Source organism: Pleuronectes platessa, chromosome 10 (assembly GCF_947347685.1).
Source record: "Pleuronectes platessa chromosome 10, fPlePla1.1, whole genome shotgun sequence".
Taxonomy (NCBI): domain Eukaryota; kingdom Metazoa; phylum Chordata; class Actinopteri; order Pleuronectiformes; family Pleuronectidae; genus Pleuronectes; species Pleuronectes platessa.
Genome location: NC_070635.1, coordinates 14,953,489 through 14,980,521, shown reverse-complemented (window position 1 = coordinate 14,980,521; position 27,033 = coordinate 14,953,489). Strand labels below are relative to the sequence as shown.

The 27,033-nt window shown below is 44.3% G+C and overlaps 2 protein-coding genes across 2 annotated transcripts; both read right to left on the bottom strand.

Annotated features, from left to right (window-relative positions):
• Positions 1–1,752: 1,752 nt before the first annotated feature.
• Positions 1,753–8,173, bottom strand: rcc1 (regulator of chromosome condensation 1). Its single transcript, XM_053432441.1, has 10 exons — positions 8,073–8,173; positions 6,607–6,692; positions 6,123–6,310; positions 5,837–6,016; positions 4,025–4,121; positions 3,810–3,932; positions 3,507–3,647; positions 3,207–3,326; positions 2,804–2,956; positions 1,753–2,513 (listed from the first exon to the last, which is right to left on the bottom strand). The coding sequence occupies exons 2-10, from the start codon at positions 6,680–6,682 to the stop codon at positions 2,338–2,340; spliced, it is 1,254 nt and encodes a 417-aa protein (XP_053288416.1). The 5' UTR covers positions 6,683–6,692; positions 8,073–8,173; the 3' UTR covers positions 1,753–2,337.
• Positions 8,174–9,654: 1,481 nt separating this feature from the next.
• phactr4b (phosphatase and actin regulator 4b) lies at positions 9,655–25,410 on the bottom strand. The gene is made up of 14 exons (XM_053433411.1): positions 25,185–25,410; positions 21,810–21,980; positions 20,856–20,936; positions 19,614–20,135; positions 18,054–18,392; positions 16,432–16,563; positions 14,337–14,862; positions 13,780–14,066; positions 13,463–13,661; positions 12,535–12,590; positions 12,094–12,155; positions 11,862–11,999; positions 11,637–11,713; positions 9,655–11,204 (listed from the first exon to the last, which is right to left on the bottom strand). The coding sequence occupies exons 1-14, from the start codon at positions 25,243–25,245 to the stop codon at positions 11,189–11,191; spliced, it is 2,667 nt and encodes an 888-aa protein (XP_053289386.1). The 5' UTR covers positions 25,246–25,410; the 3' UTR covers positions 9,655–11,188.
• Positions 25,411–27,033: the final 1,623 nt, after the last annotated feature.

Sequence of the window (27,033 nt, the reverse complement as noted above, 5' to 3'; positions counted from 1 at the left end):
GTGATTAACTAAAGTTGTCCATAAAAGAAAATCTTTAATATCCTTCAAGGGCAATTTGATCTACAACCAGCAATCAGTGCACAACAAAAATAAACAATGTAAATAAAACACAATATAAAGCCCCTATAGACTAAGTAGCAGGGGGAAATTAGCTTTTAATAAATTAATTGATAAGTCGACCAACAGAAAATTAGCCGTCAACTATTTAGATATTCTTGAAACATTTCATTCTAGTTTTAATTTCCTGTTGTGATTCTAATAATTATTCATGTTGGGTCACATTTCCTTGATAAATGGGTCGAGGTTTTATTACCTCTGCTAAGGAGGTTATGTTTTCATCTCTGATTTGTCAGTCAACAGGTTTATGTAATAAACTACTGGACCAATAACCACACAACTTGGTAGAAGGAAGCTGCATGGATCAGAGATGAACCTATACGGCTCTGTTGAGCTCTACTGAGTGCCAGTCTAGTGACTGAAACTGGAATCTCCTCTCAAAAAATATTTCCCCCCCATAGGGTTTGTAGTGGGAAGCTAATGAGGTGTTTTATAAAGATGTGATCATAAACGTCAGACCAAGTGAATCCACTTTATTTCAGCATGAGCAGAAAAAAAAGAAGAGAGCTTCATTTCACTTCACAACAGTTCCTCATAGAAGCATGATGCATATAAAGAGATGTATAAAAACCTACTCCTTTTGGCAGCATAGTAGGGACATTTGCTGATGTCACCACTCGTGGCTCCATGGACAGGCAAGCCAGCATCTAAAACATCCTCCAGGATGGCTCCCTGTGTGAACAGTCAGGCGGCGGCTCGCACAGAATACAATAGAGGTAAGAATCACCCCGATTGTGGAAATCATTTATGTTTATTTGTGTCGACATGACATGATATGCTATCAGTAAAGGACTCTTTTTATATTTTTTATTATATATTTTTATTGTTTTTATAGCTTACAAATTTGTCTGCCTGTGTTTGCATCTGTTTACAGTCCAAAACTTCTTGGGGATGCATGACAGTTTGCGTGTGTATGTTGGGGGGTGCCAATTTAAAATCTCGCCTAGGGCGCCAACATTGCCATGGCAATGTGAGCTGAGCTCCCAACTACGGTTCGGAGCCGAGACACTGGCCAGAGAAGAAAACACTTGGAATACGTTGCTTGTTTGGTCTACATCAGTGATGGGTAGCGAAGTCGAGTTAGTTGGTTTAGGTTAGGCTACATCACAGACATTTTACGGGCACTTAGCAACGACATGGTGAAAGCATTCGATTTATACAGCGTCCCACCTGAGGAGAAAGTATTGAACTGCACTGAGGGTCAGTGAACAGGTAGGGGACGTGACAGTTCTAGGCCAATGGCTGTAGGGTTTTGTGGGATGGCAGGCTCTCATTGGCAGATGAGTTGGCGTATCAAAGGTGAATGAGGAAGGGGAGTGAAGAATACAGTGGTGGATGAGAGGAGTGTCGGCGTTACGAACAAGAAGTGTGTCGTGTTCGCTGGACTTTAATAAAGTTACACATAAAGAGAGAAGTTTCCTGAGGTCTATACGCAAGGACGCTACAATATGAACATGTTCACCGCTCAAATTAATTATTTGTCATTGAGTTGCGTTCAGTTCATCGTTCTCATAAAAGTGAACGTGTTCAATGAACGCGTTCTTTTGCGTTCGTTCATGCACAATACTGGTAATGGAAATGGTGCCAACTTGGAAGCAGAAGGGGAAAAGTTGAAAAGTTAAAAAGTTGTCCGTATCCATTTTAAAATTGTTATCTTTATTTTCAGTCTGGGAAACCAACAAAATGCAGAATACATTATGACACGTTTCCAAAAGTCCAAATAGCCACAACCATTTTGTTTGCCCTGTAAGCAAAACGAACAGTAGTCTCACATATTAAACCCATTGAGTATAAATGTCCAGGCTGAACCAAGGTCAACTGAATTATTGCTTTGAAGATAAGAAAACAAAGAGACATTAAAAAGACTAATGTGGGGGGAAAATCATTAAAACCTCTGCACTCTCATTTCCTTTATGTACATGCAGTCACATTCACAAACATCACATATGCCACTTGACAGTCATTCTGATGACTTCTAATGAGATCAAAGTGAACATCAAAAACTGGATTTAAAAAAATAGTCTCTCATGATCTTCCAAACATCCACAAAAATGCCCCCCCCACAGCTACGTAGAGCGGAGCACTGGTAAAAGGGGCTGAACCTCTCCCCTCCCCACAGCTAAGCACAGTAAGCCACATACAGATCAACCCCTTCCCTGCAAATAGGCTAGGCCCCATCTTGAATCAGATCCCTCATAATTTCTCTGGCACAGTTGGACATCAGCTCTCCTGCATGTCTTTGACCAAAAGGACTGTGTGCTGCCCTCCGCTGGAGGCCATGAGTACTGTACGGTTTTCCAGTTGCTTGCCTGTCATCTTAACGGGTTTCCACTCGTCATCCTCCTCTCCCGTGCCAAGCTGCAGGTTGGTGCCCATGCCCCAGGCGTACACAGATCCTGGAGGAAGCAGATCAAAAAAAATTACAGATGGAAAAATGGAATTCATATAAACTAGCAATGAAGAGACTTTGCAGTAACCATGTGTTACTACACCTAAATGTGTGTTGCCCTGTAAAGGAGTATTTTGAAATCAAGTGATTAATGTTAATCGTCTGTAAATAGCAAAAAATTTAAAACCGGTTTGGAGAATCGTTCACTGGGAATGGTTGTACGGAAAATTGGGCCAAATATGTCCAACCCTATTCTCACGACCAATCAAATATCTTTTTTATTGCATCATTTCTCACCTTCCCTGGTGACGGCGTAGCTGACAGACGCCCCAGACGTCACGCCGCTGGCCGGCTCCATCCCCGTCACAGGTGTGGGCTCATTCTTCTCCTCCGCCCCTTCACCCAGACCAAGACGACCGTACTCGGCTCTCCCCAGGCTGTAAACCTGTCCTGAAAGAGTCAGAGTTGGTTTAACAAAACAAACCTTTTCCATTGATGATTCAATTAAATTTGACATTTTAAACATTACTTCTTATATTCCCTTACACTGATATTTTGCTTTATATATTACCTCTCTCTTTAAACCGCCTTGACCTCTGATATGATTTCCATATTTGAAACTAATACTTGAACAGATTTGTTTTTAACAGGCACACAGTAGAAAATCTGGATCCGATGTGGTCCGCTAGTTGCAGTTTACCTTCAGTATCAAGGCAGACAGTGTGATGTTGTCCTCCAGAGAAGTCAACCCAGGAGATGGTAGAGTTCTTGAAGCATGAGAGTTTCACAGGGACAAAACACAGCTTTGGTGTTTTAGTGCCTGGTTAGATGGATAAAAAAAAAAGGTGTAAGGACACAAACAATAACCTCATAACATCTGCTGTAATTAGAGCAAGAGTGTGAGGAACTGACATCTTAGTTACCATAAAGTAATGTAAGATGCCACTGCAGTTAAACTTCTTGCACATTATGAGAGGATACAATGATGTGCCATACTGACCCAGCTGGTGGTAGTTGGAGAGGCCAAATCCATACACGTTTCCTTCTTTAGAAACAGCGAAGGTGAAGTACGCGCCGCAGAAGGCATCGATGAAGTGAACTTTGCCTTTGACTTTTACCACCTGTGGGACCAGCAGCCGTTCTGAAATCACAGGACACGCAGTCAGCAAGCACACTGCGGTAATCTACACTTCACAAAACACATGTAATATCACACAACACATGTAATGATTAATTAGAGAGAAATGTAACTGTTATATATCGGATCTTCTTTCCATTAAAACACTAGAGACTTGTTACGTACCGAGGCCTTTCCTGCCGCCTCGGTTTGAGAAATGCTCCGGCACTCGTCCCAGCTGCCCCTGCTCTGCTGTGCCTGATGTGTAAACATTTCCTTCGAGTGTCACCAGCACCAGGTGATCATTGCCTGTTGAGGCATTCACAGAAATCACACAGAAACACTATTAGAAATGAAAATGAAGCTAACAAAACATTATGCTTGGGTTGAATGTCTCTTACCTGAAGCAATTTTCACTACAGTCTCCGACATGGGGACTTTGACCGGAAAAGGAGCGGTCTTCATGGGCTCCAGGAGACCAATAACACCATTGTTATCCTGAGAGAAACTCCAGCACATTAATGATTCCATTCAAAATATCCATTCCCTTCGATGGTGCATCGGTTGTAGTGGTGGTTATTGAGTAGTGAATTAATGCAAGTCTGCGTTGAGGGAAATCAGACTTACGTATTCGGTAATCACATAAGTCCTTTACACTTTAATGCCTGTGTACATAGCTCCCTTTATACAGCTGGTATTGGTGACTAGGTGCTGGTTCGCTGAAGGAATATCTTAAGTGAATATCTTGTCTTGAATCAAGATAACTGAGCAAACACGAAGCAACTAGAGGTGAAACACGTTTGAATGAAAGTCACATTGAAGTCGTTTCTGTGAGCAGTGGTCAATTCTGTGACAGTGTTGGCTGATTTGTCTTTAAACATTCACAAACATTTGTTAACGGCATAACCGTCCTAACCTGTAAATCCATGTTTATTTATTGTATTTCAAACGATTACTAGGATGTGTGTCGGACCAGTTCAATCATGCTTTATTTGTGACTTGGGATTGTGGAAGATTTTGTTTTGTCAAGCTGTACTCTATTTCTATTAATAATAGACTTGATTTCTACTGATGATAATGATTTAAAAAAACAGGACTTTCTCCTTAGGCAGTCAGATATAGAGATACTACAGAGTTAAACAATAAAAACAGTGCAACATTACATTTCCCAAATGTTTTAAGAACATTAAATTCAATTTGTTAATGGGATCTGAAATAACAATAAATAGTTTTTTTCTTTTTAAAGCAAAGGTTACATACTGTTTCACACAGTTAATACCAGCACCATCAGACATCAAGGGGGAAATTAGAAGGTAGGCAGAGGTAATAGGAATGTAATTGCCAGTGTGCCATTGAGTATTAATAATGACAAACTGATGAGTGATGTGGCAGCAGGAGTGATAAGTGTTGCGAGAGGAAACTGTGAGGGCATGAAAACTAATTTAACGGTAGCAGAATGCATCCACTCACTTTTTTCTTGCATGAACTACAATGATGGACAAAAAAAGAAAAGTACTGGTGAAATGAAAAGCTAAAGAATATATGTTTGTATAAATGAAGATCGATGTTTGAAAACAATGGGTTGGAAATCAGAGAAAGACAGAAAGATTTGGATCGGGTTATCCCAGTAATCATTGTTATTTTGCTTAGTGCCTGCAGGGAAAGTGGATAAATACACTTTGCTGTACTGTTGACGTTGTACAGTGTTGAGATGAACGAACCTTGGGAAACATTATTTTCTTCTGACTTGAGCTCTGTGTTAACGAGCCTATGAGTGTTTAAATTAATTTGTCAGCGGGATGTTCTGGGATCTGCTTGAGCTCCAGTCAAGAGTAATCGTGAACACCTTTTAAATTATTTTTAATGTTGGGTCCCACATTAAATTCGGCTGAAAGGAACATGAGTCTCAGGATACAACTGAGATGGAACAAATAATCTAAAAATAATTAAAAGATTAACAGGGTGTAAAGTAATAGAGAAAAGGATTTTTATGACACTAACTAAAAAACACCTTTCATTTTGTACAAAATTTAGATTCCAATAAGCATGCATCATGCTTGTTCCAATATCTAATAATACAACATCTTGGAGGCATGCAGGACAAAATAATAGATATCATCCAGAGAGAGTTTCTGTGTGTTAAAAAAATGAAATAAGAGTCACGAAATAAAGGAAAAACTCACACAAACATAAAAACTCAGCAGCAAACTCACCCTGAAGGAGCCCCAGATGTAAAGTGTCCCGTCCTCTGTGAGTGCGGCTGTGTGGCTGTCTCCTGCCGACACCTGCACCACCTTCTCGTCCAGTGTCACCTTTCCTGGAACCATCTCCGACCCCTCCTCTGTTGTGTCGCGACCAAGTGCCCCTTCGTCATTACAGCCAAACGTATAGACCTGGGGGGACAAATAAAAATGCTGTTTATTTGGGAAACTAAAGACATGTTGTAAAGATGTTAGCAGGAAACAATTTTAAAGGAATCAAGAGATTCAGGTCACTTACATGACCAGTGTCGCTGAGGCACACTGTGTGCATGCCTCCAGCTATCACTTGCACAGTTTTGTCCGGCAAGGTCACAAGTGCCGGCTTCTTCCTCTCGATGATGCTCTCGCCTAAACCCAACTGTCCAACGTCTCCCTGGCCCAGGACGAGAACCTGGCCTGCCTCCTTACCATGACTCCTGTGGGAAACTGGTACAAATACACACACATACACAAATAATTTCAGATTTAATTTGTGCTTGGGTAGTGTTGGTGAGAAACTGATGACCGTTGCCAAACAGGTAAATATTATTGTCTTAACATTTCATTTGATTCTTCAAGTAAAAAAATACATCTATAAAGTATTTTTAAATTGAGTCTCAGCTTCAGTCTCAAGTTAACCATTTACAAAGACACACAAAAGACACAGTTTTGTTGTCCATGAACAGAGACATGGGTCAACTCAAGCCTTTATCATGTCCCTTTCAAAACAGAGATGAACTTGCCTTTCACTTTCTTGACATCTCCCTCCTCCACAACAACCTCGGACTTCCTCTTGGTGATGCTCCTTTTCGCAGGCATGATGGGAACACTTTTGAAAAACATCAGAAAATATTGGTGTAAGAGTTTAATAATGCAATATGAGTATGAGTCACTGAGCTGGAAAGCTGGTGGTGGTGTAGTCCGAGACTTCAGCCAGACTGAAGTCTCAAATAAAACAATTTCATCATAAGGGCTCAGTCTTAACAAACACTGGGGGCTTCACCTTTTCTTGCAAGGCCCGTGAACAAAGACACATGATGGATAATATATACATATATAATATGGGTTACTTCATAGTTCATAAAAAGCAATAGATGATCTTAACACATGTCAGTAAGTTGAAGATTCTGCACAGAGTGCTTGAGTAAATTGATCCAGAGAGAATTTATCAAACCATTCAACATTCTGATGATTGATTTAGTGACTTATCAAAGCAAACCTGGCGTTTTCCTGGTTCTATCATAAGAAACATGAGGCATTCTCTACCTTTTGTGATCGGTAAGACAAAATGAGCAGTTGTTAATGGTAGTTTTTTAGTCAGGTACTACTATTTTACAGTTTCAAGTTAGCAGAGTATCAGGTCATTAAAACCACCCACTTGTGAGGACTTTCAAATACTCTGGACTGATGGGTGAAAGACTGGACAACACTTTTTCATCAAAGTTATTAAGAAAGATAAAAACTAATAAAGAAAGATTTATTGAACAACAATGTTGTGTGGCCTTGAGTGCAGCTGTGACCTATGTGAAGTGGTGGACACTCTCATACACTCACAAGGAAACAAGTGGACACACGTTTGAATGAATAAATCTGCATTTTGATGGAGCAGAAGCTGATGGGGCTGAACAGCTGTCAGAGGCTCGTTTGAATGGCTGGCACCGTGTGAGCCTCCATCACTACAGACAGCTGGAGGAGCCTGGCAGCCATGCGAGCTGACACCTGTGCAACAATCTGAACTGTGACTGAACCGCCATGTTGGGGAGGACGTGTTTAGACGGAGCTGGGGCTACGTTGACATTTAGCCTGAACGCACAGTGTAAAATAAGCAGCATGATCCACCGCCGCCTGTCCCCATGTGTCCTTGCTAACATGCCCCATGTTCCCGAGCGTTAGCATCAGGCTGCGGCTCTTCAGTCAAGTTCTTCATCACAGGTGAACCTGGCACATGTGGCCGCCGACACAGGATAAACAGAATCCACTAACTCCAGAGTTCACTTCCACCCGGTCCCTGTTAGCAGCCTCGCTTCCATGTACCGCTAGTCCACGCACAGAACGTGAGCTAGCTAACGAGCTAGCGGCGCTAACATGACACTAAATGAATGAACCGCGGTGACACAGTGAGTTGAATGAACCGCAAACACATCGATGAAGTAGCGTTTATCACTGATTGAATATTTGCCCGATGTTTATGGGCTGATGACGTACAAACCTGAGAAAAGTGGAAGTCTGTAGTTTGCTGGAAGTCAACGAGCTCTGCCTGTTCCCGGTCTTCAGCACGCTCCGCACGCGTGACGCCACTGGCTGCCCAACCTTAAAGAGACAGGAGCACCCAGACCGCAAGTGAAAGTACTGTGAACCTGTGAGGAGGAATTACTATTATCATTTACTAAAGTAGAATTTATATGATCCTGTGAGGAGGAATTACTATTATCATTTACTGAAGTAAAAGTACTGTGAACCTGTGAGGAGGAACTATTATTATCATTTACTAAAGTAAAAGTACTGAGAACATGTGTGGAGGAGTCACTATTATGATTTACTGAAGTAAAAGTACTGTGAACCTGTAAAGAGGAATTACTATTATCATTTAATGAAGTAAAAATACTGTGAACCTGTGAAGAGGAACTATTATTATCATTTACAAAAGTAAAAGTACTGTGAACCTGTGAGGAGGAATTACTATTATGATTTACTGAAGTAAAAGTGATGTGATACTGTATGGAGGAATTACTATTACCATTTACTGAAGTAAAAGTACTGTGAACCTGTTAGGAGGAATTACTATTATCATTTACTAATGTAAAAGTTATGTGAACCTGCGTGGAGGAATTATCATTTACTGAAGTAAAAAATACTGTAAACCTGTGATGAATAGTTACTATTATAATTTAAAGTACTGTGACCTGTGTAGAATATTTACTTTTATCATTTACTGAAGTAAAGGTTCTGTGACTGAGAATATATACTGAGGTTAAAGTACTATAAAGCATAGGGGAAGAAGTATGCAGACACATATCCATTCTGCTACTGCTACTTTATGACCCTTCCATCTTGCCTTATCATGACATTGCCAATAATATTGACAAAATATTACTTTAAACCTCTGGTTTATACTATAAGTTTCAGATAGGCACCTTCATTATGCATATTGCATCTAGAGCCATAAATCCAGGTTTGGCTCCTCATGATAATCGACCTAACACTTACCTGCCACCAGGTGTCAGTGCAGCCTCATATTGTTTTACATTATCTCCATTTCCTTTGAGTTACCTGAAAATTACGGTGGTCCATATTTCATCAGTAAGAAATTGTCATTGTTTGCTCAGAAAATGATTTATGGATCATGATTCCAAAAGTCAGTCATGTTAAGAGGACTGATATTTTTGAGTGCGTTAAATTTAGTGCAGATCCAATTAACAATTTAGATCTAGTTCCTTTAAATATGTCAGTACATTTTCCTGACATGTTTCCATACACATAGAAGATACATATAAAAATGTCAAATTGAAAAGTCAACGAGTTTTGATAGCTTTTGCCTGTGAGAGCTGACCCAATTTTCAGGAGTTTCTGGAGTTCATGTCTGAAAATGGCAATGGTGGTAAAAACAACAACTCCCATGATCCTGCGCTGCTTCATGGCATCATCAAAGTAGGTCTTTTGTTATTGTTTTGTGACTCCTCGCTTGTGAAGTTACAGTTTAAAATTCCCCCCAAAGATCAACAGGTAAGACAGATCATTTGATTTTAGGGCAGAGTCAGTGCACAGGCAGTTCAAGGAATTGCAAGAGTTTTAATTAGATCCATAGGCAGCTATTTACAATTAAAAAGAAAAAAAAAAAACTGTCTGTCCATACAATTCCACATTCAATTAAAAATGACCTTAGTTTTACAGAAAAGGTACACTTTCATATTCCCATTCTTGTTGCATTTAATCATTAACTCATATTCTGTGCTTAAAAAAATAGCAACCTATAATAACTTTATATTTAAAATTTCTTTTCAAATTAAAAGGAAGACAAGATATACACAAGCATCAGTTAAACCTACGGCATATCAACCTGTACACAGCATAGAGAACCCTGTAAGCTACTGGCCAGACGGCAATACCAGATAAAAACACTTCTGCGTTTCCAGAAGGCTCCTGACAAAGTGACTCCCTGTTGACCGTTTATACATTTTCAGATTTTTTGATAAATCCCTGATCTAAACTCACAGCAACTTACATTTAAACTCTTAGTATAGACACTACTAGCATGACCTTATTCAAAATGGCTACAGAATGCATTGCATGGTTGTTGATCTTTAAAGGGAAGTACAAAAACTCATTAAAAAATGTATAAATGAAGAGAGATCATCCAGATCCAGAGGCGCTGGATTCGGCGTTGGCTCATGCAGTGGATTGCAGAAATCAAGTGATATGAAAACCAGCATCCTATAGTCCTTTGGGCATTGGGTGGATTGGCACGAACAAAAAACAGACCAGGCTTCCGATCCGCAACTTTTTCTAAAACTAGACTGACGCTTAAATGGCCACCTCACGTCACAACCATAAATACAGGCAAGCCAAATAAAAAAAAAGGCTCAAATAAAAGCTGTCACTACTCATGTGGTCCAAATAACAATATAAAATATCTTGTGCATTACAGATTATTTTTGTAATTAGATCTCTCCAGGTTTCATTCTAAGGTATCACAATAGCAGTCTGTACACAGTTAATATAAAACACATACAATATCCCAGAGATGTCCAGTCCTACAACAGAATCTCCCAGTCTTCATCCTCCAGCCTGCGCACGCTGCCGCCATTCGTCTCTGTTGTCTATTATTACTGTGTGGAGAATTACAAGTCGTCATCATTTATTATTACCGTTATTATTGTATGTTATTACATTAACAAGATGAATTAGCTTTTCCATATGCGGTAAAGGAGAAAAAAAAAGGCAACACAGAATGAGGCCGCGTTGAAGGTTGTAACTAGCTCAGAGTCCCTGAGGGGTACCAGAGGACAGCAGAGTGAATGTGAGTGCTGTAGGTCCGCCGCCACTTTGCCGCCTTGTTGGCACGTGGCTCCCCCTGTTGTCTGGGAGAAATACTGCATCTGGCCCGGCGCCCTCCACCACCTCGGTTTTAGTGAAAAAGCAATGTAGTGAGAGGCCGATGGAGGGCAAGCGCCAAGCGTTCTTGTTCAGAGTCAGTTCCAGGCTTTCCCTGATTATCTGTACAGTACATTCAGGAAACGTAAAGGGCCGTCGGTCTCCACAGGGAGCAGCCTCCTGCCGCTGAGCTCGTAAGTGCTTCATCATCCACAAAGAGAGGGGGGGGAGACGCTAAGGCCGATGAAACCTGAATGAAACGAAACAAACAGAGAGAACATGAGGTATAAACAAGGGATCACTTTCTTTTTATAGTAGTAATTCTATGGATCACACCCCTGCCTTTGTTGCTATTTATGCTCCACAAATTTTCAGCAGGAGCCATTCAATGTGTATACATTCTGTAATTACATCTCCATACAGACGTGTTCTTTCACACTCGGGGGAGTCGCTCATAGGAAGCAATGCATGCGTGTAGTCCAAGGCTACAGTCACTGTTTCTCAAAGGAGACTGATATCTATGAGTGTGTGACATTTGTCGGATCTTGATTATATGCGTTCTACTAAATGTCATTCTAGTTCTGTCATGGTTCAGACATGTAGCCTGTAGTAACGAGGTGTATTTGATGCACTGGAATCGCAGGGGTCAACCAGGAGTGTTGTTGAAGGAACCAACCGCTACCTTGTGTAAATTCTGCTCTCTTCATGAACCTCCATTTCAGTGCTCTTATAATCGTTGAGCTCCTTCCTGATCGCCGCCTAGACAAACAAAAAGAAGGAAAGAGATTGTCAGATAAAAGGGATCTTCGTATCGCTAAGTTAATATGATGCTGAACACTGTTTTTCTATATGGAAAGTAGTTGGGTGCATTTACTGGGTCGATGGAGAGGACATTTTGAATGCGTACCTTATCAGCAGGCGTCAGCTTGGTCCACGGCTTCTCGGCTCTCCGGTCGTAGTCCTGGGCGTCTGTAACTTCCACGTACTCGTGGAACCGCAGGATCTTTCTCTCCTGTAGTTCTGCGACTGTGGGTCTTTGACTCAGCTACAATAAAGCAGGAGTTTACGTTTCAGTTTCATATCCTGTAAATACATGATAGTTTGACACTTGGATGTCTGTGCAGGATGCGGTGCCTCACCTTCCTGGTCAACCGCCGCTTGATCTCGCGAACCTCCGCCTGTCTGTCAGCGTGGTTTTTGGCTGAAGAAAGAATGAAGGAGGAGGAGAAAAAAATCAGAAGAGCTTTATTTAGACTTCGGGTTTGAAAGCCTGGTTTGATGTGCAGGAAAAGTAGAGTAAAGCTGTTTCCTAAATTAGACATCTTAAGTGTGATCCATGTGTCAGACAAATTGTTTCAAGTGTAAACTCTTGTCTTCGGGTGTGGTGTGTAGATCGGATTATAATGAAATGGCTTAAGAATGTTAAAATTTAGCTTTTTATATTACTGTAATATTGTACAGAGATGTGTTTTTTGTTCTGGTCTCTATCAAGAAGTAACTGATTTAAATTTCAGCTGTGGCTTTATTAGATTTAGAAATGAATAAAAAAGGAGAAAAGGAAGGTAAGATTTGATACTGACGCTGAAGGATGTTTCTTTGCTCCAGCTCCTCAGCTGTGGGTCTCTGGCTCAGTCGTCTGAAATTAAAAAAGAAAGAAGAGCAGCACTATTTTTACACTTTTCCGTCACTTTGTCATTCGGGCAATAAGTAGGACAAAGATCTAAGAAATGATCACCTGCTTTCTTCAGGAAATGCACATTCACTCTTATCATTTTCAAGGATAAAAAGGTGATGGAACAAGAACACAAGGAAGACATGATGTCTTGTGTCAGCTCTGGAGAATGGTTTCTGCTGTACGGGGGAAAAAAAGACACTCTGACTTGCTTTAATTTCTTAAATTGTCTCAGGCGCCACTGAGCCCAGGATGGAAAACAGTGTCGAGGAGGGGGTAACTTGTTTCGGTGGAACATTTGCCCCTTGGGGGGGGGGCAATCACTGTCATTAAAGTTCAATTAAAATCAAATGAAAGATAACAAATCCCCCACAAAGAAAATGCCCTAAAAATAAACATTCATGTCGACTAAAGCTATTTTCAGACATGAACTCCGGAAATTGTCCAGAAAAGTTTGACTTTCAACGCAGCAGGAGATTGTCCAACTCAGACATTCAGTTGAGGGTTTACACCTGGAGGCAGGAGTTAAAATCGCTGGGAATTTTCTGGACATGTTTCTGCTGTATTGTCACATGGACTCTATCAGACACTTTTCTGCATATTTTACTCGAGTGTTAGCAGGAAATGTTCTGAATAATTTCTGGAGCAACTGACTCAGACGTTTTCATTCTCACATACAGCCACAAAATATCTGGACTTCAGTGTGTGTCTGAAAGCAGCTTTTGTAATTTCAGAACTCTTCCTCAAACCCTGAACATTTTCAGTGTGTAGCTCTCATTATTTCTGGTAATGAGATGGACTCTTAATCCAGAGTGTGAATCCGGTGCGTGGACTACCTTGTGAGTGCAGTGCCGATCTGTGCGCGTATGGCCTCCCACTGCTCCCTGCTCTGCCAGGTGAGGCCGGCCTGTCCGGGGGGCTTGTCGTCTCTGCAGCTCCTCTCCTGTAGGAACCGCTCCCTGTTTGGAGCAGAGGGACGGTTACTCAGCTTCAGAGCCAGGGTGTCCCTCCTCTTCACCCTGCTGGCGAGGGCACCTGGATCAAAACCAAGCAGACAGATTTAATCATGTTTACAAATCACTGTAGTTACAGTCTTGAAACTAAAAACTCAAAATTATGTTTAAGCGTTTTCATAAACTTCGGTCGTACTCACTTATAGGAGGCTCGTCTTCATCGTCCGAGTCTTCCTCTTTATGAAGCACAGGACCGTCTGAGTCGCTGTCCTGTCTGTGCCTGTCATACTCTTCATCCTCCTCTTCGTCTTCTTCCTCTTCTTCACTGCTGTTTTCTCCTGGGATACCACCAACCCCAGCATCACCGACCATGCATCGCCGACTCCTTGGCTCCAGCTCCGGCTGGGGAATCTCCCCATCGTATTCTTCTTCTTCTTCATCATCTTCCTCCTCTAACTCTTCCTCATCTGAGTAATCATCTTCAGATCTAGTGGGAAGAGAAAATAAATAAATATATACATATTAGAAACACATAAACTCAAACACATATACTTGGAGACATATCCCACTCCCAACCTTATAGCGAAAGCTGACTCTGCATCGATGAATATATAAGATTTTCCAGATCTAAACTGAATAATCTACTACAACATGCAAAAGGCTTAAAATGGATGTGCCACTCAAGGTTTCTTGTGCCTGCTAACCTTGCTTTTTACGAACTTATAATTTTGGTTTCAGAATGTGCAGAGGGACTCACAGCTTTAGTGGTTGGATGCTGACGGGCAAGGGGCGACCTCCTCCTTGGTACTCTGAAGGAGTTTCAAAAAGCAGGGCGTGCGCACGCTGTGACCCGTCTGGATGCGGCTGAGCCGGGCCGGGACTGGACAAGGCTCGCTGGATCATGATGTGCAGCGGGATGGGAGCCGGACGCTGGGGAGACTCGACCGGGCTCGGCGGGTCAAACAGCATGGGTATGGGCTGGGGCAGCGGGTGGGGGTAGGAGTGCTGATGGTGGAGGTGGTGGGAGTGGATGTGTTGGCGGGGCGGAGAGGGTGGTTTGTGAGTTGGGAGGGGAGGGGAGGGGGGTGGCTGAGGGAGCTGAAAGCCCACAGAGAGGCTGCTGTGGTCGTCCAGAGAGAGAGGCGAGGGGATGATGGGATGGCTTGAAGCAGAACAGTCCTCTGGGGTGCGTTTGGTGACGGGGGTGGTCCTCTTGGGGGGCATGGGCGGAGACGGCTTGGCCGGCACAAGACTGGCGCCCCCAGTGGCTTGAGTGAAGTCACCTGCAAATGAGATGATATAGTTAATTCATTCAAGGGTTAAAAGCTGAAGATAAGTCCTGACAGTGAGCTGCTACCAAAAGCTTTCACAGTGGTTAGTCTAGTTTTCCACAGACATTTTAAAGTTTTTCATTTCTTCATTCAGGAGCAGGACTGGCAGATTTTTTTCGCATTCGGATTTTGTAACGCTGAACAATAGAATACAGAGTGTACGTGTTGACAAATTAAATTGTCCCGCCCTCACAGTGAGTGCCTTGGCTTTACATGTTTGTGAGTCCTGTATGTGCAGTTACTTAAACTGGGTTCATGCACTCATGCTCTCCATGGCTTTGTTATTACACCTGCTTCCCGTTTGATTGAAAAATAACAGTGAGTCCATGCTGGTCCGCATGGAGTGGCAAAATCAAGCAACATATGTTTTTTTTAAGCTGTGGGAACACTGTTGCAGTACCCACAATGCACCAACAATGAGGGCAGGACAATTTCAAACGTCACCACTACGACCCTTCTACAGATGTTTCACATGTGTATATAAGCAGCATGAGCAGAAAAAGAGCTGAAGCGCAGGAAATGTAAGGAGTGTAAGTTTGAGCGCATGGTGAGCTGAAGCAAGGGGCTATTTGAGTGCAAGTGCAGTGTTTTGAGTGAAAGCATTCTGTGTGTGTGTGAAATTATTAATTCCTGCTCTCAATTGGAAAGACCACGCTCGAATGAAGATAGGAAAACAAGACCCACAATACATCAGCCTAACATGTATGATGTACCCAACACGACAAAACACACATGAACAAATATAAATACCGGGATTACATGTCTGACCGAGCATCATTGCTCACATACAGTGAGTTGGATCACATGATCGTTTCAACATGAATGCACAACCCAGTGTTCAGCATGTGCCTCAGGTCAGAGACAGATTCTAAACATGCTCTACACAGCAAGCTTCTAAACCTGGTGTTTATCTTATTGGTGCAGAAAGCTCCTAAACAAAAAGCTCAAACGCAAACCATTAATTTACATGCACATTTGTATATTTACCTTAAAATTCTTAAAATATTGATCTTAAAAGCCACAGCCGTGCTATAGAACATCAGTGTTGCCATGCAGTGGACTTCACTGAACTAGTTTACATGTTTATGTTAGAACCCTTTCAAACCCTCCACTCATCCATTCATCCAGGCAGATTCATCCATCCATCCCTGTGGAGCACAAGCTGAGTGGATTAGCCACAGCTGGAGCCTGCAAAAGCCTCTTCCTCATCCTCTTCCTCATTCACATGCCAAACAGGAGAGACCAGCACTGAAAACACTCACGCACACAGAAGTCGTCTCCCACCCTCACAGAGCACCCAGCACGCTCATTATCAGCTCGTTAATGTGCATGCGACTCTTAGATGCCACACCCAAAAAGAAGCAATCAAGGCCAATCAGCAGGGTGAAGGCATCTGAAGGGGCGGGGAATATGATGGCGGCTTATAAAGGACGCAACAAGATGAAGAACGCAGACGCTGAAGGAGGGCATTCCACACACGGGCAGCCCGGCAGCAGAGAGAACCAGACGGCCTCTTTTTACCTGAGCGCAGGCCTCCAGCCCGTCGGCACAGGTACACGGGCAGGGACAGGTAGACGTCATAGTCGCACTCTCGCTTCCAGCAGGACCAGTAGAGGGGAAGCTGAGCGTTCTCTCCCCCCTGCAGGGCGGAGACTAACAGGGAGGAGACGGAGGCCTTCAGCTGGTGTTTTTAATGAATGAGGCTACATGGTGTTCTGTGGGGTGTTTTGTACGCTAAAGGCTCGTTGTGCCTCATTTGATCAGCACAATTTTATCCACACTCTTACTTGTTTCCTACTCGCAAAGGAACAGTAGGGAAATGTGCTTATTTCGTTTGGAGCTGAGAGTTGGATTAGAAGATTAACACAACGCTCATGTCTGTGTGTTAAATATTAAGATACAACCAGGAGGAGCTTATGTATCAGGACTGGGAGGAGGGGGGAGACAGCCTGGAGGGATATCTGTACAAAACCAACGTGTCCCTTCCTTTTAGATTTATATTTAACACACAGATCTGTGGTGCTGATTTCCTCAACAAGGATGCAAAGATATCTCCTAAAACATCATAATATTAATTTAAAAACAGTTAAGCTGCTTTGAGACATGAGTCAGTTGCTGCGCACATCTCTGGAGTTTTCCCCCGAGCCCCTTAGTAAAAACCAGTGAGCCAGTTTGCGAATACAGCAGGATTATGTCCAGAGAATTCACCACAAGCAAGGTGGGGGGGTTAACGGACGCAAAGCAGGAAAAACGGCAACGATACAAATATCTCAGGATTAAATAAGAGGTGTCATACAGGAGGGAGATGCCGAAAAATAAGTCAACTGGGAAAGAGGAGATTTGCAGCATTGTTCGAAATTTGTATATGGTGAAAGGCAAAGTCTCAGTAAACTGCCAGTGCCAACAACAGCATCAACAGGTTTTTGTTCTATTTCTGGTTGGCCTGCTCTCAATAGGCCAAATTTTGTGAGGCTAAAACTGCTGTTAAATCCCAAGTGAGTTGCGATGTGCTCCTAATGCAAATAACCAAAATAACCTCAAGCAGGTCTTCACGTAGTATTATTTGTCATTATTGGACTACATGACTGATACACAGGGGAGAAATAGAAAGCACCTCACGCGTCATATCATTACCGAAATCAACTTTGCATAATGCGATCACAACTTGTTCGGTTCCAAAGTCATCGGATCTGCTGATGAGATAAAAATGAGAAAGCTTTGCCAATTACGGCAAGATCCCTGATGAGACGGACCCACAGTAAACAACAACAACAACAACAACAACCACTACACTGCGTCTGTGTGAGCAGCGGCCCGCAGCCACAAGAGTCCCTGTTATCTTCAGAGTCCAAAATGCTGGAAAAGTGGCAGCTAGAACAGTCCAGGCGTAATACGTCATTAGCTGGGGAAAAGCTCCCTCAAGCTGTTCAGATAACATCATTACCAGGATGTGTGTGTGAATGGGTTTGCAAGTGTGTTGAAGGCTTCTCTGCGCCATCACTTGTGCACTGACTCATAAATGTACACACTGAACTCACCAGTGGGAAAATGCCACGTTGACTGAGCAGACATTCGAGTGTTCTTAATGCACATTTGGGACTGCTGATGCAGGGTACACGCCCTCCATTTTCCCCAGAACTTACCCATCATGGCGGTGTTGTTCCTGTTCACCGGCTTGGGCGGAGGCACAGGAGGCTGCTTGGGGACCTGAGAGGTGGAGGTTGGGGCCCCGGACTGCTGCGTGGACACACCAGCAGAGGTGACGCTCCGCACGGGCTTGGGTGCTGCAGCCGGGGGGCCGGAGGGAGAGGAGTACTGGGACGCGGGGTGGTTGCAGGAGGTGCGGGGCGAACCCTCGCTGTCGGGTTCGGGGGCGGAGCTCATCAGCCACTTTGGAGCCATGACGGGCTGTTTGGGTGGAAGAGGTTCACGCAGGGTGTTCCTCAGGGCTTCAGCATCAGGGACAAAGTGGCTGTCTGACTCTGAAACACAGTTTTAAACAAGTTTATTAGTTGAATTAGTTGGCAGCCAACCAAGATTAACAAAATAAACAACAAAATGCCAGGGACACTTCCAAATCAGTGTCCAACTGTGGTGCATACACAATATTCTACACAGCAGGCATTTGCAAAGAGCGTATTTATCTTTTGCTTTATTGAATTAGCCACATCTCATTATAAAAAACATCTTTAGAAAGGTTTCAGTTCCTGCACAGAGCACTGAGCCATTTTCTGCCGCTTCACCACTCCAAGCTCTCTGCGATAGCACTTGTTTGAGAATTGCATTATCCAGGGATCAGCTGTGAAGATAAACAGAGTAGGCGGCCGCAATTACCACCAAAGAGCCACCCTCCCTCCCCATGCCCATCCGACTGCACCACACCCCCGGGCGGCCCCCGCACTGCTGCTGCTGCTACAGCTGCTGCTCCCACGCCATTCCTCAAAGCTCTGAAGTTGAGGGTTATTTATTTACAGCCGAGCCTTTAAAACGGTGACGCCACACGGCCAACGAGGAAATAATCAAGAGGGAAGGAGGAAGTGATTGTGAACAACGGAGAGGAGAGAGGTAGAGATAGAAAAGGAGGACAGAGAGCAGGGGTTGTGATAAAGATAGAAAGAGTGGGAGAGAGAAGCAGCATCAGAGAGGAGTTAGAAAAAGGCAAAGAGAGAGAGAGAGAGAGAGAGAGAGAGAGAAAGAGTGAGAGAGAGAGAGAGAGAGAGAGAGAGAGAGAGAGAGAGAGAGAGAGAGAGAAGAAGCGACGCATAGGAGCTATTATGGCATTTACAATGTGACAATATGACAGTGGGTCATGTGTCAGACACATTGGACAATTTAAAGTCTGAAAAGAGTCCAAAACACCATCATTTCCCAAAGTGCTCAGTGGATTCAGTGAGCTGTGGCTCCACCAATTATCACCGAAGTGACAGAGTTAGCGTTAAAGGGCAATAATGGGTTTAGTGATCGTGACACATTAATTAGGAGAGGAGAAGAGAGGACGAGCTATTCCCTCATGTGCCTGAATAAGAAGCGGAGCTGGAGCAGGGCCCTTGGGAGCCGCCAGGAGCCTGTCTATATCTGGGAGGACAGCACACATGCAGGAAAGTGACAGCAAGAGGGAGGGAGGAAAATACATGGACTGGAGAAACGCTTATTACCTACACTTATTAAATAAGTTTGTTGTTGGAAGATCTCAGGTGACTCACCTCTGTGGGCCCTTCCCTCCTCAGCTGATGCGTGTCGAGGAAGAGCTGGTTTCCAGTCCGTTTCCACAGGCCTGCTCCGCCTGCCATCCTCCGACGGGGCCTTCTGCAGCCCAGGCCTCCTCTGATTGTCCTCGGGGTGAAGTCGGCCTCCACGTCGGCAGTCCTCCATCTGGCCGTGAATCTGGCCCTGCCAGACCAAGTTAGGCTTCCACTCGCCCTCGACGTGCACACGTGGACCCATCCCTCCACCTCTGCGCACGTCCTCATGCAGTCCTGTAACCCTCGAACATGGAGCTCCCCGGCGATCTCCATCCGAGGAGGGAGGGCGGACCCTGCGGTCGTCCGGCTGGGCGAGCCAGGCCTGGTTCATCCTAAAGTCTGACTCAGGGGTGAGTTTGCCCTGGCTGCACGGGCTCCTGGCGCTGCTGACGACTCCTGCACCTCCACCTCCAACCCCGGCGCTCACAGGGAGAGTGTGACCGTTCTTCACATAGGGGTGCTTCAGGGTGTGTTTATCTGTACCTTGAAAGAACACAAGCCTTTGGTAAACAAACATAAAAGTGAGAGGATCCATCACTATTCTGAGTCATTGAGTTGGAAATGAGACACTAAACATCCACTCAATCTAAAATATTCATGTTTACCACAGGCAGCGTCATGTTTGATGATGTAGAATATTCATGTCATTTACTGTTCCTTCCCTCGCTGACTCTAGATGTGATTCACATTAGGATTAGTGGATTAATCCACATTGTGATTCACAAAACATTACAAAGGAACAACTTTGATACTGACTGGTTCAGAAAAATGAATAAAATAATAAACTCCAGGCCTGTGGACAGAGTCTGTGTTTGTTGGTGTGATGAAGGAGCAGCTGTAGGTTTTATAAATGGGCTCCTGCGACAGCGGGGCCGGCTGCAGAACACATGCACACACCCTCTCAAAGCTGTTTAGCTGCAGGGCACAATCCGTTCCACTTTCCCTCAGCTCTGGAGAGTAACATGCCATTTTAAATAGACATTACATTACTTTAATGAAGGTGAGAGTAAAGCTACCTTTTTTTAAATCAACATGTCTGAGACTGGTGCTGAACAGGAGGACAGTGTTCCTGCCATAATGTAGTGATGACTTAACACTACTGTCTGTGTGGGTGTGACAGCCTCGGGGCTGCTGCTGCTGCTGCTGTCAAGACGCACACGTCGCTGTGCAGTGAGATCAGATGAACCACAGGAGCTCTCTTACCGTTGTCCGGGACCTCTTTCAGCACGCCCTGCTCTATGAGCTCCTGCCTCGTGCGCCTCGTCGACATCTTTCTCTCCAGCTCTGTCACAAATACGTAGAATTTCAGTTAAATGCAGATTCAAGATCTCCACAAGGAAAAGTAGTATTTCGGTAAAATCACGTGTGACCTCATGATGCAGAATTCAAAAATGTATGTTTAGATGTTTTGTCAGCAGCTTAGTTTTATGCAAGTGGACTGATAGCATGAACACACAGTTAGTCTGCAGCTAAACACAGGACCTTTCTTATACCACTTGAAATTACATATAAGACACTTGAAATGTAAATACCCACCGATAGTGAAACTCTGCTTTTTCCAAGTGAACACATTTCTGTCTGTTAGACTCACCACCTTGATCCCCATTGTTCAAAGTTGAAAAGACTTTCGACACACAGTGGACTTTTCATAAGCTCCTACAGGCACTGGCTTTAACCAGCAAGAACTCGTCATTCTCAAGCCCCTTAACGTTAAACTTGCTTTAACCCCATGTTCATAAACGAGCCAGCAGGCTGGATAGGAAGACATTAGTTAAACGTATAAACTTGCCCACAAACACAATAATTGCCCAATTGATACCAGAACTTATAATTCTTCTTCGGTCTGGCAGAGAACAGGCATTTTCGCATTGAAATTGGTGGTGAATTTAACACATCAAATCAGACTTAAAAAGACAATTTAATACTTTTTAATGCCTTTTATCTGTAAAATGTCTTTTACGACATTTGAGGACTTTTCATAGAGAAACCAAGAGTTCTGTAACATTCAGGTAGGAACACAGGCATCAAGGAATTCTGGTGGAAGCTGAATGTAACTGATATGAATCAATATGAGCAGTGAGAAAGGAGGTGTGTGTGTGTATGTGTGTGTGTGTGTGTGTGTGTGTGTGAAGTGAACAATGGGTTCAAATCACAAACCTTCCGAAGTTTCCTTGAACTGGTCGCTGCTTTTCTTCTTCCGCCATTTCCACGGCTTGAAGATCTTGCCAATGGTAGAGAACTTGCCCTTACGCTTTGGGGGAGGGGTGCTGTCCCCCGTGCTGCCCCCCTCTCCCACCATTGTGCTGTGGTGCTGCTCGGCTTCATCATCTGAAGAAACAGAGAGAACCTTATAAACATTTTAAAATGGGGGGGAGACAGGGACCTGGCAAGTAAGAGCATCGATCCATCGGCTGTCACAATAGGCTGACGGAGGCCTTTCTCTTCTTACTGAGCTCATCTGCTGCCTTTGAAAAGAGGTGCCGTGCTCATTAAGGGTCTTATTATCTTTGGACATCAGTTCTCGGGGACTGACTGTGCTTTGGCAGGGGGATGCTGAGCGCTCATGGACTCCTCCACACATCCACAGTTACAGGAGAGGTCTGAAGCTGGCGTTAAGCCACGATCTCTCTCTCTCTTTCTCTCTCTCTCTCTCTCTCTCCCTCTGTCAAGTGCTCACATTCCTTGGCTGGATGGAGACTTGTGCCTTATCAGCTATTCAGCTCAGAGAGGAGAGGAGGCGCACACACTCACACACACAAATGCCATCGCACATCAGGGGGAAAAAAGAACTGTCAATCCTGTTACATACATACGGCTAACCAGTGTGTGGGAGAACCTTTTAAAAAAGACCTGATCATTATGAGACGCCGTTACGACTTGAAGTACTCCATTAAATTGGCTGGTTCCTGGTTATGTAATTGACAGGCCAACTGACAGGGTGCTGAGGTCACCGGGTTTCAAACATTAACTCTGTCTCTCTCTCTCCAGGCTGCAGCTGCTGTGTTCTGCAGACATAATATTTACCAGTGGAGGGAGAATAGGGTCCGATTCAAAACATCCAGACTCCTGTAGTCACACACAAACACACACACACCACGCACACACAGAAACACACACACAAACACACACACACACACACACACACAAACAGGATGTCTTTCCCACAACAATATTCTCCTCACACAACGCCAACAATACTGATACGGCTTATTTAGCAGTGCAATAAAGAACACAGGAACATAACAACACAACAACATTCCCTGGTCCTTGACCGACTCGTTGTTTGACGCACACAGGGGAAGTTAGAGCGGGCAGGGTTTCAGGATCTCGCTGGGGGACTTTTCAGCCTGGTGAACGGCAGCTCACACAGGATTCAAACCTATTTTTGCAGCTGCAGGACAGAGTCTTTTACCGCTTCTGCACACGGCTACCTCAGGGCTGCAGGCAGGGTAGAATTTGACCCAAATGCTTACATAGTGTTTAGAAACTCGACCGTCTGTAAAACCTCAAATACACAAGTTCATCTATTGCTGCCAATTTAGAACAGATTTTCTCTGAAATACCAGAAAAGTAAAAAAATGTACTCGTCTACCTGGAAGAGGGGTGTTAAGCGTCCAGCTTGCATGGTGGCGGGACTTTAAACAGCATGCCATGGGAAAGCAGGGAGCATTTGTCAACCCCAAATAACCAACTGTCCTGTATGAATCCCAACAATCAAATCATCAAGGAAGAGAAATCCCAGCGGGTCGAGTGGCAGGAAACAACATCGGAAAGGGTCCGGGCTCAAGAAACACGTCTGCACCATGGACATCCAGCTTATCTTGGCAAGGTATAGATCTTGGGATTCAGTCCAGCTGCCATAACATCCAGATTAAGCGTTGCTTTAAGGCAGCTTCCCGGCGATTCCAGAGTCTGAGGTTCTCACACAGCAGACTGCGGCTCAGCTGAAGCCAGTGAGGCAGGATAAGAGCCGACTGTGCCAGGCCCGCACGCTCCGAGAGCCACTGCAGATATGACCATCGCAACCGGCTCAGCCAGGGCAGCAGGCGTCCGCTTGAAAAACGATGACTGATTGTATCCTCAGAAGATTTGTACATCAGCCAGTGTTGTCCGATTGTAAAACGTGTCAATCCCCCGACACACACAGACACACACACACACACACACAAAGTCACTAAGTACAGTACATCCAACTCAATTATCACATTCAACAGAGCTGTGGATCCACTGAAAACGATTCTTCACAGACACAAAGAGACACTCTCTCCAACATGTCATTGTTTCAGCTGTGGTGAGAGGAGGTCTGGTGTGTGGTGGCACTACAGCTGTGCGTCACTGTGGGAACGGGTTTAAAAAAAACTATAAAAGAGTGAAAAAGTACAGGACTCATGGAAATGGGGGGGGGGGGGGGGGGGGGGGGTCAGCCTGGAAACACTGGGAGGAAACAGCACTCCACCCTGATTCTGTGACCGAGAACAAAGACAACCTCTTCCTCTCGCACTCGATAACACAGTCAACTGTACAGCTCCTGGAAAACACAGTGCTGAAAGGTACGACACTGTGACGCCAGAGAAACTAAATCATATTCTCACCGATGATGTAACAGGTTTCCATTCAGAACAAATCCACAACCAGATTCCTAGGAGTCATGCTCGGTAATCAGGAGGCCTGCCAAGATAAGGCATACCAGTCAGGAAACACGGGGGTGCGTGACACTGAGCTCGTGTCGGTCCTCTGACGTAGCCGCATCCTGAAGCCACGCCCACCGTTCACCCTCTCAAACATGTCCCAGAGAGGCCAGATTCCCCTCTGACCTCATGACACGATGAGTCACGGCTGGGCGGTCAGGTGAGCACGTGGTCAAAGAAAACCGTTGTTTTAAAAAGGATCCAATCTGCAAGCCGCTCCAATCCCCATCATTTACATAAGAAACCTGCTTCCCTGGGTAGCAATGGTTGGGAAACACAACCTATTATAACCCTAATCTTGTGCAGATTATGAAATTTAATCCATTTTATTGACTGCACACAGTTTTTTAATCTGCGTGATTGGTCCTTGTGAAATCTTGTGGGCCCGAAAACCAGTTGATCGTTTACCACTAAGTCAAATAAATCCAATTATAGTGTGTTACTCAATGTCAAAACATTGTGAATTCACTTCCTCACTAAGTCATGACCTCTGATCAAAGATGAAGTGGGTCTGTTTACAACTTGAACATTTCAGTTTAAATCCCCAATTCCTTAAATAAAACGTCTATCCAGCACCTAAATCCAATTTCCTGTGCTTTAAGATAAGAAAATAAGAGCATGAGAGTGTGAAAACACAGCTGAGATTCATCCACGTGATCCTGGTGATTTAACATTCCTTGTGGTGGTGAAAGTGAAGGGGGTAGAGAGTGGGAGAGGAGACTGTGCAAAGTTGATTATGTAATCTCCAAAACCTAATTTCTCCTTAAGGTTAAAAAGCCCTGAAAAGCTCAAAATGAATAGGAATGGAATGTGTAAGTGTCCATCAGTGAGTCCAGGAACTCACCGCCATCGTTGTGTTTCTGTGGGTCCTGAGCTGGAGTCTCCACACGAAGGCTCTGTCCCATGATCCAGCCCCTGTGGGGCCTCGACCTGTCCTGCACCCAAATATGTGCACACTGCACCGGGCGGATCAGCAGCGACACCTGCCCTCCTCCTCCCCCTCCTTCTTCCACACTGTCCCCTGTCCGTTTATCTCTTGTTTTCCCCTCTCCGTTCCTCTCGTCTGCCCTTCTTCTACGATTTTCACTTCAGACGATCCTCGGCCCCTCCCTCTCGCAATCTCCTTAAGACCTTCCCTCCCTCTCTAGGAGCCGGACTCGCCCCTCTCTCCCTGACCCTCCCTCCTTGGCTCACAGCACAGGTCAGCGCTCACCGAGAGAGGGATGCCTACCATTCCAGGGGGAAAGACGAGTTACAGTATGTTTTCAATTTCATGTGTGTACTGCAGTATGTGGTGCAATGTGTACGTCCTGATACATCCAATCATGTACGATGTGATCGGGCTATGATGGGGTATTGGGTCTCCGGAGAACAAGGGCTCGAATGATCACAACAATGATTCAGGCCAAACCAGAAAAACAATAGAAGGACCAAACCACCTCGGAAAAACAAGAGCTGAGACCACATTGTTTGGCCTGAAAACTTTTATGTGTCTAACACACTGTTAACAGTATTTCTTCTCTTCATGGAGCTGACAAGGAGAACAGATGATAGAGATAAAGATGGCATCTGAAGAATCCACTCTTGAATAAGTAAAGTTTGTGAAGGATTGAGGAGGAAAACAAAAAAACTGGAGGGATTTCAATCAACGGCCTCGATCAGGAGAAATACTGCACGAGATCAGGGACGTGACCTTTTAGCGGAGCAGCGTAAAGGTCAAGTGTGGCAGGGATGCTTCCCCATCGCTACATGTGAGCGTGAACAACACACACGGACCAATCGCAGCACTGCAGCCGCTACCTTGACAACTTGTGAAAGGTGAAAAGAAGGATCACAAGGTCAATCTGGTGTTTTGATATCCTGTATTCAGATCAATACACACTAGTGTTGTTCAGTGTTTATCATGCTGCTCACCTCCCTTCCTGTCTCCAGACACCATTTCATGCACATCTCCAAGTCGCTTATCATAATATGAGCAGTCATTGGTAGCATTAGCACGAATTTGAAACATGTTTGCCAAGGAAAGCTGCCCCTTTTGGAAACGGGAAAGCAAGAAACAAAAAGCGAGACCACTTTCTCTAAACTAGACACCGGCAGTGTGTGTCCTGGACCCCCTGAATTAGTGCTTCCATTTCTTTGGAGGCCTCGAGGGTCTTCAGAACTCCTTGTCCGACTCTGCCTCGGAGGAATCCACAGAATCAAGCTGTGTCATTACGCCTGGATAGATCCGAGTTTTCCGAGCGTTTGGCTGCATCTCAAGCTGTTTATAAAAACGGAGAGCTTGTGTGTGCTTGTGGGTTCGGCAGCGTTCCTTTTCCTCTTCCTCGTGCCCCACATACAGCCTTCAGATCGGGCCGCCTTCCAAAGAGAGCTGAGCCAATCCACACGAGTCCAGAACCTGTTGGCCTGACCTGGATAAGAGACTGGGCCAGGCCACTTCGGCAGGCAGACAATCTGAGCCAGGTGATCACAAACGTATGAGTCTAACTCATGGCAGAAAATCAGGCCTTTCTCACACATGTTTTTAAATACAGGATGATACATATTTATGTATATGCTTAGAGTTTTAACATGTATAAGGGCATTTTCTTTGATTGTGATAAGGCGTCAAAGGATGAAGTGAGTCAGACAAGAGGGAGAACAATCAGTTTGTTGATGGTAAAGCAAATAAGTGGTACATTTACACACTTGCC

Coding starts and splice junctions, on each gene's coding strand:
- rcc1 (XM_053432441.1), bottom strand. CDS start 6,682: ATGCCTGCGAAAAGGAGCATCACCAAGAGGAAGTCCGAGGTTGTTGTG. Junction 4,122..5,836: donor ACATCTGGGGCTCCTTCAGG/GTGAGTTTGCTG, acceptor AGTTTCTCTCAG/GATAACAATGGTGTTATTGG. Junction 3,648..3,809: donor AGGCGGCAGGAAAGGCCTCG/GTACGTAACAAG, acceptor CTGTGATTTCAG/AACGGCTGCTGGTCCCACAG.
- phactr4b (XM_053433411.1), bottom strand. CDS start 25,245: ATGGGACAGAGCCTTCGTGTGGAGACTCCAGCTCAGGACCCACAGAAA. Junction 20,937..21,809: donor GTTCAAGGAAACTTCGGAAG/GTTTGTGATTTG, acceptor TATTTGTGACAG/AGCTGGAGAGAAAGATGTCG. Junction 16,564..18,053: donor GAACAACACCGCCATGATGG/GTAAGTTCTGGG, acceptor CCTCCCTGTTAG/TCTCCGCCCTGCAGGGGGGA.